The following is a 17088-nucleotide window of genomic DNA, read 5'->3' as shown; positions in this document are numbered from 1 at the left end:
GAGATCTGTTTGTCTTGAGTAAATGGGGGAGAATCAAAAGAAGTATCTGCAACTGGGAAGACAGGCCAGAAGTCTGTGAATGACCCTGAGCTAAGCTGTGTGCTGTATGGACGCCATTCTGCTGAATGACATAATTAGGGTTCTGAGTTTTAGAACAATTACCCTGGAAGAATAAGTGATGAAAATAGGACTAAACTGAAAGCGGTGAGATAGTTCAGAGACTATTATAAATAGTTCAGGCAAGAGAAAAGAAAGACTTGACTAAAGCAGTGGCACCTGGGATTAAGAGGTGGGAAAAGATTAGATATATTTAGGAATTAGAAAAAACATGATATTTGTTTAGTTTAAGTGTTCAGAGAGGCCTTTCTGGACTATCCTATCATGATATACCCTGCTGGAGCCATTATTCCTCCTCACACAATCTAGTTCATAGCAATCATCAAAACACATAATTATAACAATTATGAATCTGTTTGCTTATTTTCCATTTACCTCAATTGACTCTCAGCAGGGGCAACCTCCCATTTATTGATTTATTTATGTACATCAACATCTAGCACAGCAAATGGCACATGGCAGTTATCAATAAACAACCTGTTGGTTGAATAAATAGGAAGGAGAGTGAGGAAAAAAAGTAGTTGTGAACCACCAGCTTTCTTGTTCAAGTGTCTGGGCAAATGATGATGTTAGGATGCAAAACTATGGCAGGAAGAAAAGGTCTGAGCAAGAGGATTAAGCAAGGGGGAAAGATGGAGCAACGAATTGAGAGGTTATCGTACACAATTACAGCACGACCCCAGTCAAGAAGTAACGAGAAGCTGACCCAGGATGACTGCCAGCAGGAGTGCAGAGGATTTTAGAGATACTATAGGGGGAGAAGCTATGAAATTTGACAAACCTACACACAGGAGCAAGGGGAAAGGATTATTATTCTGAAAGTTCAAACAGAAATGACTTAAAAATGGCAGTATAGTTTACTGACTTGAAGTCAGCTGAACCCACATTCTGTCTTGGGAAGGGTGCATGTGAGAGGAAGCTGAGTTTGTTTCACAAATACTGAATTTAAAGTCCCAGAAAAACACTGAGATAAAAATGTCAATCACGTAGTTGGAAATACAAGTTTACAAAACGCAAGGAAAGGTATGGTTTGAGTTTAAAAACACTGTTGATCATTCCCTAAAGTGACAGTTAAAGCTGAGTAGGAGAGATCCCAGAAGGAAAAGACATATATGTGTATATGATCCAACATAAAAAGAATCAAATGTCATGAAAACAAAATAGAAAAGAAAAACTGAAGAACTGTTTCAGATTAAAAGACACTGAAGAGGCGTGATAACAAAAAGCAGAGCATAATTCTGGACGGGATGCTGTGCCAGAAAAAAATTGTTATAAAAGGATATCATTCGGACAACTGACAAAAATGGATAAAAGTATTATTATCAATGTTGTCCTGAATTTGATAAGTGTACTGTGGTTATATAAGAGAATATTCTTACTCCTAGAAAATAAACCTTGAAGAGGCAAGAGTATATGATGCATTCAGTCTACTGAACTATTCAGAAAAAAAATAATGTGTGGGGTGAGGGGAGAGAAAGAGAGAGAGAGAATAAAAATGATAAAACAAATGTAGCAAAATGTTAAAAAGGGGTGAATTTAGATAAAAGATATAAAGGAATTCTTTGCATCATTCTTGTAGCTTTTGTGTACACATGAAATTTGAAATAAGAAGTTAAAAAAGAGTAAGGACTAAGACAGAATGCTGGAGCACAGCTTTGATTTTATAAGATCAACAGTCAATTGATCTCCTGAGAGTGACGGCCATTGAGAGTTATTCAGGGTTGAGGAGAGAAGAGGTTTAAATCGGTAGGTATGAAAACAGCCTTCTCTACATCAATTGTTCCACCTAAACAACAAAATATGCTGATAACTCTAGTCTATTACTGTATAAAGATGTTCTATCCCATGGACTTGCAGGCTAACAATATTGGCATCCATCATTAATTCTCCTGATATAGAGTAAATATCCTTTTTGGCCACAGAAGCCACCAGCACTTCTTTGAGAAAAAAAGGCTGACAGAAAAGAATATCTAATTGCTTTGTGTATGTGTGTATTTTGACTCGCTGCACAAAAATATTCAAGATACATTCTTTTGAAAAAAATTTATTTTCCAAGTTTCATGAGGTTTTTCTTTCCCATCTGGAAAATAATGGGAATATTAGAGACTTAAGTTTATATTATGTTTGAGAACATGAATGCAGAATGGTTCAATTATAAATACAACACACATCTCTGAATTTATTCATAATTAAATAAGATGTGGCAAAAAAAAAAAAAGATACATTCTTTTGAAGTGGAGGAGAATAGGTGTATCACTTCAGAACTAGCAGTGCCATTTAAGCCCAATTATAGGCAACAAATTATCCATGAATGGTTAAAGGACACCCTGGGCCATTGTTTCTGGTGGGGCAAGGAATGTCAGATCAGACCAATACCTAATAAAGAAAAAGGAAGATAGATGAGAGGTGGATAAAACAAAATCCATACATTGTGATCCGAATGTGGGTGCTTCCTATCGGTTCCTTTCAAAGGTTTGTGTCTAGACTGAGAAGGAACAGATATTTTTCACCTCAGCAATAAATTTCTTAATGCTTTCATGTACACTACATTATGTACTACTATTTCCAAAGCCTTTATTAGGAAAGGAATAGAGTCAATTGTGGTAACTTAGGATGTAATGAGACCAGCTTGAGATATCCTATATAAGTGGACAAATATATGTCAGATGGAACAGCAGCTTAAAAGCCAAGAGAAATTTGAGAACATGGGGCTAGACTATTTCAATATAAATGAAACAAACCAATAGGCAAATAGAACATTTTAAAGAATAAGAGAAATCAAGTAACAAAAGATAATTTTATAAACTCTGAAAAATCATTAGAGTAGCTTATAATTAGAGTATTTTGCAAATTTTCAAAGAAAAAAATCAAATACTAAAAATTATTTAAGAAGCACGAATTTATGGTATATTTTTTCTTCATAAAGAGGTATGTCATAAAGAGGTATGTCAAAAGAATACCTCTTTCATAAAGAGGTATGTCAAAAGAATAACAATATAGGATTGAGAATCAAGAATTTCTGCATTCAAGTAACAATTATGATGTGATTACTTTATGTAATCATGAAAACTAAGAATAATATGAATAAAATTATCACAGAATTTACTAAGTAAACAAAGTTTAAGTACAGTACTATAGCTTTTATTTCAAATCTCAACATCCTTTATCCCATTAAGTTTATATTGAAAATGACACAAACATTTACTTGCCTGCTGAAGAAGCAAGGCAAGATTAAAAAACCGGATAAACAAAGATAAAACAGTATAAGAATATGACAAAAGGTAGAATAAAAGCATGTCAGAACTGTTCTACTCTTGGGGATAAAGCACTGAATGGAAATTTAGGACAGCTGGCTGCTATATCAAGCTTTAAACTAGCCCAGTATAACATAAAACTCAATCTACTCACTAGATCTATTCCCCCTTACTTTGGTCTTCTAAGAGAAAAAATAAGGACAAAATTCTATTATTACCAGAGAAGTTGTAGGGATTGAAAACATAATTTAAATAATTATGAAAGCATAATTTAAGTAATATTCATTTAAAAATACTTAACAAACTGAAAAAACTATTCCGAATACATCAAACCATAGTTTAAAAAAAATTAAAACTATAACTGAAAAAAAAGCTATTAAAATTAATTCTGGATTACAAGCTAACACTTTAGATTCAAACATAGGTCTCTTCTGTAGGATCCCACAGATGTAACAGTGTATTCAAATTTATTCTAGTCACCCTGATTGAGTTTAAAAATTTCCCCTTTGTGGCAGAAAGAATCCTCAGAGTGCTTACAGAGATTCAAAGCAACAGAATAAGAGGTAATAACTGTTCCTGTTCATGAAAGCTGGGTATTTGTTACTTACTATTAAATGAATTGTTGGACTTGAATTGGGACATACACAGGTCTTTTATATGCCTGAGAAAAGTCCATTTTTTTGTAGAAAATTAAAGTCCTTCAGCAAAAAGCCTTTTTCATTCAAGTTTGAAAGCGGCATACTACTTCCTTACATTTCTCTTTATAATAACACAGGTTGTTTGATCATTAAATGAAGCATTTGATAAAGTAAAACTTTCAACAAAATGAAAAAGTTGAGATTAGTTATACCTGACTAGAAAATTGTGTATAGACATGTCTTGGACTTTACTTAAGCATGATTCACAGAAATCACAATGCATGTAAAGATTGAAATACATCTGTTTATTCTGATTTTGACACAAAGGAAACCAGAATCACACACCTGAGTATTAAAAACTCAACCTCTGAAAAATAAAATAATACTTTTCCTTGGGTTTCAGTATATACAAAAAATATACATGATATGCCCAAAATATTCTTAGGCAATCTATACCCAAAAAAAATTCAGTGGAGGGACTTCCCTGGTGGTCCAGTGGCTAGGACTCTGCACTCCCAATGCCGTGGGCCTGGGTTCGATCCCTGGTTGGGGAACTAGATCCCACATGCTGCAACTAAAGATCCCACATGCCACAACTAAAGATTCCACATGCTGCAACTACAAGGTCCCATGTGCTGCAACTAAGACCCGATGCAGCCAAATAAATAAATATTTTTTTTAAAATCCAGTGGATATTTAAAAAATATATAGTGTCTTTTTCAAATAATAGTCCTAAATACTAGGTTTTTATTTTGAAACAAACAAAAAACAGGAAAAGTGAACTGCAGAGATTAAAAAAAATACACTCAAAAACAGCTTGGGTTCACCATTCCCTTTACATGGTAACTTAACCAGTGTATCAACTCTTTTGAGCTGTTGTTACATTACAGATAATTTCAGAATCAAAAGGGACTTTAGACTCATCAAGCTACTCACTTGATACTTCGATGCTTACAAACACAGTCCCATTGAATGCCTGGCCAGCTGATGCCTGCACACTTCTAATGATGAAGAATATACTTGATGTCAAGGCATTTTGAAAGTCCCTATTAGAAAGTTTATCTTTACCCTTTTTTGTAATGTTTACTCAGTGGTCCCAATTCTACTACTTTAGGCCTGACCACGTGAGAAAAGTACACTTTAAATATCTGTAGACAGTTATAATCTGACACTGTAGGACATTTTCTAATCTTTTGAATATGTTTGGTCATTTTCCTCTTAAGACCTTTGGTTTAGAGCTTGGGTGCCCAGACCCAGCATGATTCTATAAATAAGATAATCACCAATCACATTCTAGATATAACTTCTATTACTGTAGAATAGTATCTCCATATTAAAATCTTCCAAGCCTATACAGACATACCTCCTTTTATTGTGCTTTTGCTTTACTGAACTTCGCACATGCTGCATTTTTTACAAATTGAAGGTTTGTGGCATCAAGCAAGTCTATCAGTGCCATTTTCCCAACATTTGCTCACTTAGTATCTGTGTCATATTTTGGCAATTCTCACAATATTTCAAACTTCTTCATTATTATTATTATTATGGTGATCTGGGATCAGTGATTTTTGATGTTACTAATGTAATTGTTTGGGGGTGCCATGAACCATGCCTATATAAGATAGCAAACTATTTATAATGTTCTCTGAACTATCTTCCTGCTATCAGTTTAGTATTACTTTCATTCCTCATTCTTCTGGGGTAATTGTTCTAAAACTGAGAACTCTGATCATGTCATTCAACAGAATGGCATCCAGACTGCATAGCTTAGCATTTAAGGTCATGTACAGATTTCCTGCCTATCCTCCCAGGCTCTCTCCCTCTCCTTGGGCCTCCCTATTCCCTGAGACACAACAATACTGAAATTAGGCCAATCGGTACCCCTACAATGGCCTCCAAAGTGTTTAAGTGAAAGGAAGTGTCACACATTTCTCATTTTAAATCAAAAGCTAGAAATGATTAAGCTTAGCGAGGAAGGCATGTTGAAAGTCAATATAGCCTGAAAGCTAGGCCTCTTGTGCTTAACAGTTAGCCAAGTTGTGGATGCAAAGGAAAAGTTCTTGAAGGAAATTAAAAGTGCTACTCCAGTGAACACAGGAATGAAGAAAGCAAAACAGCCTTACTGCTGATATGAAGCAAGTTTTAGTGGTCTGGATAGAAGACCAAACCAGCCACAACGCTCCCTGAAGCCAGGCCTAATCCAGAGAAAGGCCCTAAGTCTCTTCAATTTTTTGAAAGCTAAGAGAGGTAAGGAAGCTGCAGAAGAAAAGTTTGAACCTTGAAGAGACTGGTTCATGGGATCATGAAATTTAAGGAAAGAAGTCATCTCCATAACATAAAACTTAAACACAAGGTGAAGCAGCAAGTGATGATGTAGAAGCTGTAACAAGTTATCCACAAGATCTAGCTAAGTTAATTAATGAAGATGCCTACAATAAACAAGTTATCAATGTAGATGGAACAGCCTTCTATTGGAAGAAGATGCCATCTAGGGCTTTCATAGCTAGAGAGGAGAAGTCAATGCCTGGTTTCAAATCTTCAAAGGACAGTCTGACTCTCTTGTTAGGGGCTAATGAAGCTGGTAACTTTAAGTTGATGCCAATGTTCATTTACCGTTCTGAAAATCCTAGGGCCCTAAGAATTGTGCTAAATCTACTCTACTTGTGTTCTATAAGTGGAACAACAAAGCCTGGATGACAGCACATCTGTTTACAACATGGTTTTACTGAATACTTTAAGCCCACTGTTGAGACCTACTGCTCAAAAAACAAAAAAGATTCCTTTCAAAATATTACTGCTCAATGACAATGTATTTAGTTAACCAACAGCTCTGAGGATAGATGTACAATGAGATGAATGTTGTTTTCATGCCTGCTAACACATTGATTCTGCAGCCCATGGATCAAGGAGTAATTTCGACTTTCAAGTCTTATTATTTAAGAAATATCTTTAATTTTTTCATATGAACCATAGATTTGATATGTTTGGTTAAAAAAAATCCTGCTGTAAGATGAATAATGTTTGAGGATCTAATGTATAACACAGTGACAACAGTTGATAACACTGTAGCGTATAACTGAAATTTGTTATGAGAGACCTTAAATCCATAAATGTTCCCACCAAAAAAAAAAAAAGGTAAGTATGTGAGGTGGTGGATGTGTCAATTAACTCCATGAGGGGAGAACCCTTTCACAATGTATGTGTATATCAAATCATCACATTGTACACTTTCAATACCTTACAATTTAATTTGTCAATTACACCTTAGTAAAGCTGGGGGGAAAAAACCCTATGAAGATTCGAGAAGCCACCACATCAGTAAGAAGTTTAAGTATCCACTGGTCAGAGGACTGCCAGGGCTTCCCCTCCAAAATAAAGGATAAATGATTGCATCTTGCTTATCCCTCCACCAAGAAAGAAGGTCAATAATCCCTGGTTCCAGTAATGGGTACCTGAGACACATTCCTCTCTCTCACAACCTGTGTTGCACAGTGGGTAATAAGAATATTCCTGGAAGCCACTGATACTCAGAAATGGCTAGCAATAATTTAACTGTAAACAGAAGTGACTGCAAACCACTTAATCCAAATACATCCCTAACTCACTTACCCTTTCCAGGATCCCAAAAGGCCTGTGCTACTCCCATACCACCCAACACAAGAGAAAGTTAGAGTGTAGATTAAGCAGAAAAAAATCTTGCTGGTATTTTTATTTGGATGCCATTAAATGTACAGTTAACTTAATAGTGAGCAAGATAAAATAAAATTTGTTCTCTATCTACACCATACCCCAAAATGAACTCTGGACGGATGAAAGGTATTAACATGAAAAATATAACTACAGAAATTCATGCGGAAGAGTAAACGTACAAGAGTAGGCACAAGCATAGCCACAGCAATTCTGAAAAAGAATCTTAGAGTCAGCTGGTCAAGTTTCACTAAAAGTCTTTTGAAATTATTGACATGAATTGTAATAAGTTTATAGAGTAATTAAGGAAAAATTAAATTGTGCGGATATCTAGAATCCTACTTTTTTGAAATCATCTAGCAACATTATAACCCTAAGCATGGGGATTTTCTCCTTTACTTTAATATTGTAGCTCAAAAAACAGATAAGTACATTTAGCTGTTTTAGGCATTTTATTAAAGTCCAAGCTTATTTTGAGTTTTAGATTCCAGACATTATTCTCATTTTTTCAATAAATCCTTGGTCCTATAATGTGCTTTAAAGTTCTGAGCACTAACACTATTTGCTGCTCATAGGTTATTTCTAGTGTGTCTAGAAACATTTTCTTTTTTTTCCTTCTTTGTCCTGATTTTAAAACTGTCCTAATTTTTTAAGGTTGGATGAAAATTAGGCTCCAAATAAGGAAAGTTTTACTATCACTTCAAGGAATTAAGAGCAAAAATTCCATTAGTTAAAGCAGAATTAACTCAGCAAATTTTCCTATAATACCAATAATTTCTATAGAACTACTATGTGCAAGACACTGTTCTAATGTCCTTTACAAACATTAAATGACTGAATTCTCTGTAATTCAGAAGATATTAAAGTATCGTATGGCTTTCAGGATAAATACCCAGTTGCTAGTGTGTGAACAAGTAGGATAAGAAGGATTTTAGATTCAGAGTGTAGGACATTACAGAGCTTAGTATAAGCAGCCAATTTTAAGGTCACATTTACTATTCTTCTCTCTCCAAACTCACAACCACATACCAAGTTAGCAAGTTATGAAATTTTGCGTGAATATAAGTTCTGGTTTACTTATTCTTTCTTTTAAAGCTTGTTAGTTGGTCCATAAATATTATTCTAGAGCCATTACTAAATATATTACATTCAAAAACAACAACAAGGAGCTAAGTAAATCTTTAGTGGACATGATATAGATTTATAAACAGAAGGATTATACATAATAAAAGACAATTTTAAGATAGGTTGCAACAGCATGCTAATAAAAGCAGCTGGTTTATAAATGTTTAATTTTATATTAAGATCTTTAGAATTAGACATACTTTCACATTATAGAAAAGATTTCTTCATTATTACATTTATTAGAATTTCTCCATGAGTCAAGTTTATAAGGTTGATGTGAATTCAGAAGTATAACAATTTGGACCATTCTAAAAGATTTTGACATTCTAGAGGATTAGCAATAGTTTAATTATGTGAAAACTTGCTTGAATTATTAGTTCCATGTATTGCTTAAACCACAAATTAATCTGTAATCTTCATTTAACAATTAAAAGACCCACTGAGATTATCTTCAAAGTTTATTTTCAAAGTTTACCAGTATGGGAAAGGTACATGAAAACTTTTCTGTACTATTTTAGCAACTTTTCTGTCTGAAAGTATTTCAAAATAAAAAGTTAAAAAAAAAAAGGTAACTACTCTGTTTACTCTGCATGTAGTTGAACCACTAAAATACATTGTTTGATGAGGTAATGATATTTACTTTAATACTCATCAGTGATTTTCCTTTTAACTAGGTTATTAAATATATTTTCTATTGATTAATTAAAGACAAATTACTCTCTCTCTTCCCCTCCCTCCAACAGACATGAACCAGAAAATATAGGTTTTTGAAAAATAAACTGGGGAGTATACAATGGTACAATCACCTTGGAGTTGTCCGGCAGGTTCTTTTAAAGTAAAACATTCATCTACTCGATGATTAGCAGTTCCACTCCTAGGTATTTATCCAAGAGAAACAGAAACATATACCCACAAAGAGACTTGTATAAAAATGTTCATAGCAGCTTTATTCATGATAGCGCCAAACTGAAAACAAACTAAACGTCCATTGACAAGTGAATGAATAAACAAATTGTGGTATATTTATGCCCAGCAACAGTAAGAAATGAACTTCTGATACAACATAAAATGGATGAAAACATATAATGTTGAGTGAAAGAAGCTAGACACAAAAGGGTACATACTGTACAATTCCATTTATTTTTAGTCCATGAAGAACAAGCTAAGCTATGGTGAGAGAAATCACAAAGTGTTTGCCTCTTGATGGGTGGTAGTTCAGACTGACCAAAGGGGTATAAGGAAACTCTTCTCTATCTTGTTTCAATATACGCAATTTTTACATATGTAAATTATTACATATAAATTACACTTCAACTGAAATGAAAATTAAACTTCTATTAAAAAATATATTCTAAAAGAAAGAGTAACAGGAACAAAAATCGAAGAGTCTTAACATTTCTATTTTCAGGATGCTTACCTGTCTAAGAGCTGATCATGTTTTTCTAGAGCATTCTTTTCAGCCATCATTGCTCGGTCCTTTTCAGCCACAGCATTATCCCTTGCTTCTCGGAGGTTTCTAAAGTGTAAATGTACACTTCAGTTATTCCGACTACACAAGTATCCATCTTTTAAAGACTCATAAATGGGCTTGCTTGGAATTGGACTAACTGATAATCTCGGGGACACCCTAAGTGTTGGTGTCCCACAGTGTATATTATACAAATGTGCCTGGCTTGGTGAGTTTCTCTAGCAGCACACAGCAGTGTAGGTACAAACATGGTCTACTCTCTAAATGTCATATTACCTTTCTCCACAATTATTCTCCACAAGGGTCGAAGGGAAGGTAGGGTAAACAGCTGTATTTATAGCAACTCATTTAATTCTTACCATAATCTAATGAGGTAGGTATAATTACCAACATATTATCCACAAGAGAGCTGAGGTTTTGAGAAGTTAATAAATGCAATATAAAATGTTATAATGAGGGATACAGAGATCACAGGAATCCAAATGGAAATGAAGTTTGGGACAAAAGCAGGAAAACAGCTAAACTGATAGACCCTGGGTCTCACATGGAGAGGAAGGAAAGAGAAGGGAACACAGAAGGACTGAGATTAGGAGAAAGTAAGGGACAAAGGACTTGAAGTCCTGATAAAATAACTAACTAACAGATTAAGTGGAAGTGGCTGCACAGGCAAGATGGAAAACTAGAGATTGCTGTTGGAGAACAGTGATTCAGAGGTAGAGTAGTGTCTTCAGCCCTGGAATTTTAGTTCATAAGATGCAGGGTGTGACATTAGAGTAGCTATATGAAAGAGCTGAGATGAAGGTCAATACTCATGCAGGGCTTAAGGAAGTATGAGGTCAGACTATGAGTCATCCACTTACAGTGCTGGTGACAGCAGGAACTGAAATTGACAGAACGATACATTGAATGACAGTTAAGGGGAATGTCCAAAAGGTGGAAGGTAACAATAGTGAGTAATTAAGACTGATACAGACAGATATGGGCCCTCAAAGATCAAATCCTGTTTGTTTTTTAATCAAAGTGGAAGTTTGAATCAAGAAAAATACCAACAGTAACTCTTCTTTCAGAGAGTCACTTAATTTATTTTGAAAATCCTCTTCTCTAACAGAGTTATAACATAAATAAATTTGGAGTATAACATAAATGATTGTGCTCACTTAGTCCCTACAAATCCTTGATGTTATACTTTCTAAGCTGCTTTACAGCTGAATAAACTGAAGTTTAGAGGGCTTAAGTCCCTAGGCCCAAGTCACACAGCCGAAGTGTTAAAGCCATAATTTGAGTCCAGTTATGTCTCACTCCAATGTGAGTGTTTTTTACATCACATCAACCTATCTCCCATAAAGAACTGGATTGGATATTAGAATTTGGTTTTTATTACTGATGGAGAATGTCAGTAGGGAGCCATGAAAATCCACACAGTTTGAGTAAATCTATCTAATAACTATTAGATAGAAATATTTAGTGGTCATACTTGCTGTGGCAGTGCTTAGTCATCTTTTGTACAGTGATGCTAACAACAATTTAAAAACTTAGAATATGTCAGCCAATAGAGATTCATCAGTAAAATAGCTTATGAGCCAGAAATAAAATAATTAAAAAAAACTGGAATATAGATAACTCTTATTAAAAAGAAAATAACTTTTGTACACTATTATCTAAGTGCAGATACATTTTAAAGTAGATATCATAAAATAGCAAGTCATTATTTTCTGATATCATCCTGACTGCAAAGACCTTCAGAAATATTCTACTATTCTCAAATTAACTGAAACATGAAATTTTTAATTTTATAGATAGAATGAAATTCTCAAAGTATATTAAACATTTATATATTTTTCATCCCTAGAGGATCTATATATTTTAGTCAGTAAACCATCCAAAATTGGTCACAACTTTCATTTCTCAAATACTATAGCCTTATTATTCTATAAGCTATTTCAGTTGCAAAATTCCAAGTAGATACATTTACAGTACGAATTAATCATGAATGCTTAGCTGGCAGATGGCAAAGCTTCAGTCCCTAACTATATATATTTTCTTTACTGCAAAAATGGGCAACAGAAATAAAAGCAAATATGGTAATTAGACTTACCATGGTGATCATTTTGAAATGTATAGAACTATGGAATCACTATGCTGTGGAACAGGAACTAACATAGTATTGTAGGTCATTATACCTCAGAAACAAACAAACAAACTCAGAAATAAAGATCAGATCTGTGGTTACCAGAGGTGGGGATGGGGGGAGGGGGAATTGGATGAAAGGGGTCAAAAGGTACACACTTCCAGTTATAAGGTAAATAAGTACTAGGGATGTCACGCACAACATGATGAAAACAATGAACACTGTTGTATGTTACATACGAAAGGTGTTAAGAGAGTAAATCTTAAAAGTTCTCATCGTGAGGCAAAAAATTTTCTATTTCTTTAATTTTGTATCTCTGTGAGATGATGGATGTTTGCTAAACTTCTTGTGGTCATCACTTCATGATGTATGTAAGTCAAATCATTATGCTGGACGCCTGAAACTATACAGTGCCGTGTGTCAATTGTATTTCAAAACTGGAAGAGAAAGAAAAAAGAAAGAAAGGAAGGATGGAAGGAAGGGGGAAAGGAGGAAAGAAAGGAAGAAAGAAGAAAAAGAAAGAAAGAAAGAAGGGAGGGAGGGAGGGAAGAAAGAAAGGAAGAAACAGAGAAAGAAATAAAACCCAGAATAAACAAACATTAGGGCTTATGAAAGGAGGTGTCATTAGAAGATACCAGGGCATTCACCATGCTACAATCTACACCATCCGGTTAACTATAATTAGTACTATATTTAGGCATGAACAAAATTCTATGGCCACAAAGAAGAGGAGTTGATTATTTTTAACTGGAGGAACAGATGAGTGAATGACGGGAAGACATGTAAGTTGGGGCTTGAAGGACCAATAAAAAAAGGTAATTCAAAAAGAGAAAAACTGAAATGAATGGAAGAAAGTGCTAGAAGTTGAAGTTTCTACCAGTAGATCCTCTCATAGGTGCTTGCTGATAAGATTTCCGTGTAAACTGTTCTTTTTTTTTTTTTTATATAAATGTATTTATTTGTTCATTTATTTTTGGCCGCAATGGGTCTTCGCTGAGGTGCACGGGCTTCTCACTGCCGTAGCTTCTCTTGTTGAGGAGCATGGGCTCTAGGCGTGTGGGCTTTAGTAGCTGTGGCTTGCGGGTTCTAGAGCTCAGGCTCAGTAGTTGTGGTGCATGAGCTTAGTTGCTCCGCAGCATGTGGGATCTTCCTGGACCAGGGCTCGAACCCGTGTGCCCTGCACTGGCAAGCGGATTCTTAGCCACTATGCCACTGGGGAAGTCCCTGTAAACCGTTCTTATCAGGCAACATGTCTTCCACATCCTGTCACAACCTGCATACTTCAGTAAGAAGCAACACAATTCCTTTTAACATAAAGATTAGAAATACTTCCTTTAATATTATTGACTTTTAATGTTTCAAATTAAGTTTGAGAAAGAGAAACTGAGTGATTCTTCCACTGACGATAACAGTAATAGCAAACACAGAGTACTCACCCTGTGCTAGGAACTTTGCTAGGCAGTGTACATATAAAAACTCTTTTTTTTTTTTGCAGTACATGGGCCTCTCACTGTTGTGGCCTCTCCCGTTGCGGAGCACAGGCTCCAGACGCGCAGGCTCAGCGGCCATGGCTCACGGGCCCAGCAGCTCCGCGGCATGTGGGATCTTCCCGGACCAGGGCATGAACCAGTGTCCCCTGCATCGGCAGGCAGACTCTCAACCACAGCACCACCAGGGAAGCCCATATAATAACTCATTTAATCTTCATGACAACTGCAAAAAGTGTAGGTTGTATCATTATCTCCATTTTACGAAGAAGACTGAAACACAGAGAAGTTAAGTATTTGCCTACAACAGTCACGTGGCAAGTAAGCTATGGAGCCCAAATTTGAACCAAAACAATATGGTGCTAGAGTCTATGCTCTCCATCATACTAGGCTGCCTCTCTGAAGAGTCCCCTTGTTTCACAGAAATCTTCTCCTTGGGAAATTCTGTCATTATGAGATTTATATTACATGATTATCTCCTAACACAAATAGATGTTAAATCAAAAACAATTCTTGGAAGAATTGTGAATATATTATACACTTGTTTGTCTGGCCCATGCTCTTTGAAACTCAGACTGGTTTGAAAAAAAACACTAGATGGATTGATTCCTGTCACAGATAAAACCGTAACTGCCATATAACTAATAAACCATCCATTTAAAAATGTTAAATGCATTAGAAAATGTAACAGAAATACAATTACAGAACAAATAACAGGAATTCAAATGTTCTTCAAAAGACAAACTATAAAAATTGACAGCATGAACAAGCTAATGGAGCTAAAGTTTTAAAAGTCCAAACCGAGTATATAATCAAAAGTAATCGTAACAGAGAAAGATGCTGGGAGTTGGCCAACATTATAACAAATGTTTTAAAATATAAAAATTCAAATATCTAATCCCTAGAAATGCTTTTTAGAAAGCTAACATTTTGGGCTTCCCTGGTGGCGCAGTGGTTGAGAGTCCACCTGCCGATGCAGGGGACACGGGTTCGTGCCCCGGTCTGGGAGGATCCCACATACCGCGGAACAGCTGGGCCCGTAAGCCATGGCCACTGAGCCTGTGCATCTGGAGCCTGTGCTCTGCAACGGGAGAGGCCACAACAGTGAGAGGCCCGCGTACCGCAAAAAAAAAAAAAAAAAAAAAAAAAAGATGTTATGACAAAAGCCCAGGACCAGATGGCTTCACAGGCGAATTCTACCAAACACTTAGAGAAAAGCTAACACCTATCCTTCTCAAACTCTTCCAAAATATAGCAGAGGGAGGAATGCTCCCAAACGCATTCTACGAGGCCACCATCACCCTGATACCAAAACCAGACAAAGATGTCACAAAGAAAGAAAACTACAGGACAATATCACTAATGAACAAAGATGCAAAAATCCTCAACAAAATACTAGCAAACAGAATCCAACAGCACATTAAAAGGATGGATCATACACCACGATCAAGTGGGGTTTATCCCAGGAATGCAAGGATTCTTCAATATACACAAATCAATGAACGTGATACACCATATTAACAAATTGAAGGAGAAAAACCATATGATCATCTCAATCGATGCAGAGAAAGCTTTCGACAAAATTCAACACCCACTTATGATAAAAACCCTCCAGAAAGTAGGCATAGAGGGAACTTACCACAACATAATAAAGGCCATATATGACAAACCCACAGCCAACATCATCCTCAATGGTGAAAAACTGAAACCATTTCCACTAAGATCAGGAACAGGACAGGTTGCCCACTCTCACCACTATTATTCAACATAGTTTTGGAAGTTTTAGACACAGCAATCAGAGAAGAAAAGGAAATAAAAGGAATCCAAATCGGAAAAGAAGAAGTAAAGCTGTCACCATTTGCAGATGACATGATACTACAGAGAATCCTAAAGATGCTACCAGAAAACTACTACAGCTAATCAATGAATCTGGTAAAGTAGCTGGATACAAAATTAATGCACACAAATCTCTGGCATTCCTATATACTAATGATGAAAAATCTGAAAGTGAAATCAAGAAAACATTCTCATTTACCACTGCAACAAAAAGAATAAAATATCTAGGAATAAACCTACCTAAGGAGACAAAAGATCTATATGCAGAAAATTATAAGACACTGATGAAAGAAATTAAAGATGATACAAATAAATGGAGAGATATACCATGTTCTTGGATTGGAAGAATCAACATTGGGAAAATGACTCTACTACCCAAAGCAATCTACAGATTCAATGCAATCCCTATCAAACTACCACTGGCGTTTTTCACAGAACTAGGACAAAAAATTTCACAATTTGTATGGAGATGCAAAAGACCCCAAATAGCAAAAGCAATATTGAGAAAGAAAAACGGAGCTGGAGGAATCAGGCTCCCTGACTTCAGACTATACTACGAAGCTACAGTAATCAAGACAGTATGGTACTGGCACAAAAACAGAAAGATAGATCAATGGAACAGGATAGAAAGCCCAGAGATAAACCCATGCACATATGGCCACCTTATCTTTGATAAAGGAGGCAGGAATGTACAGTGGAGAAAGGACAGCCTCTTCAATAAGTGGTGCTGGGAAAACTGGACAGGTACATGTAAAAGTATGAGATTAGAACACTCCCTAACACCATACACAAAAATAAGCTCAAAATGGATTAAAGACCTAAATGTAAGGCCAGAAACTATCAAACTCTTAGAGGAAAACATAGGAAGAACACTCTATGACATAAATCACAGCAAGATTCTTTTTGACCCACCTCCTAGAGTAATGGAAATAAAAAGAAAAATAAACAAATGGGACCTAATGAAACTTCAAAGCTTTTGCACAGCAAAGGAAACCATAATCAAGACCAAAAGACAACCCTCAGAATGGGAGAAAACATTTGCAAATGAAGCAACTGACAAAGGATTAATCTCCAAAATTTACAAGCAGCTCATGCAGCTCAATAACAAAAAAACAAACAACCCCATCCAAAAATGGGCAGAAGACCTAAATAGACATTTCTCCAAAGAAGATATACAGAATGCCAACAAACACATGAAAGAATGCTCAACATCATTAATCATTAGAGAAATGCAAATCAAAACTACAATGAGATATCATCTCACACCAGTCAGAATGGCCATCATCAAAAAATCTAGAAACAATAAATGCTGGAGAGGGTGTGGAGAAAAGGGAACCCTCTTGCACTG

At 35.6% G+C, this 17088-nt stretch overlaps 1 protein-coding gene across 5 annotated transcripts in view; it reads right to left on the bottom strand.

Moving 5' to 3' along the window:
* Positions 1 to 17088, bottom strand: part of PIBF1 (progesterone immunomodulatory binding factor 1) — a 212087-nt gene that overhangs the window by 130931 nt on the left and 64068 nt on the right. For all 5 annotated transcript variants that reach the window (XR_004346695.1, XM_032611460.1, XM_032611461.1 and 2 more), the window contains one exon: positions 10239 to 10337. Coding sequence is in view for 4 of the 5 variants with exons in the window: in XM_032611460.1 (XP_032467351.1) it covers positions 10239 to 10337 (99 nt within the window). In the remaining variant the exon portion in view is untranslated. The remainder of the gene's footprint in view (positions 1 to 10238; positions 10338 to 17088) is intronic.

The sequence above is a fragment of the Phocoena sinus genome, chromosome 18, assembly GCF_008692025.1.
Source record: "Phocoena sinus isolate mPhoSin1 chromosome 18, mPhoSin1.pri, whole genome shotgun sequence".
Lineage (NCBI taxonomy): Eukaryota > Metazoa > Chordata > Mammalia > Artiodactyla > Phocoenidae > Phocoena > Phocoena sinus.
The sequence above is the reverse complement of the archived record's forward strand: the minus strand, read 5'-3'. Positions and strand labels throughout refer to the sequence as shown.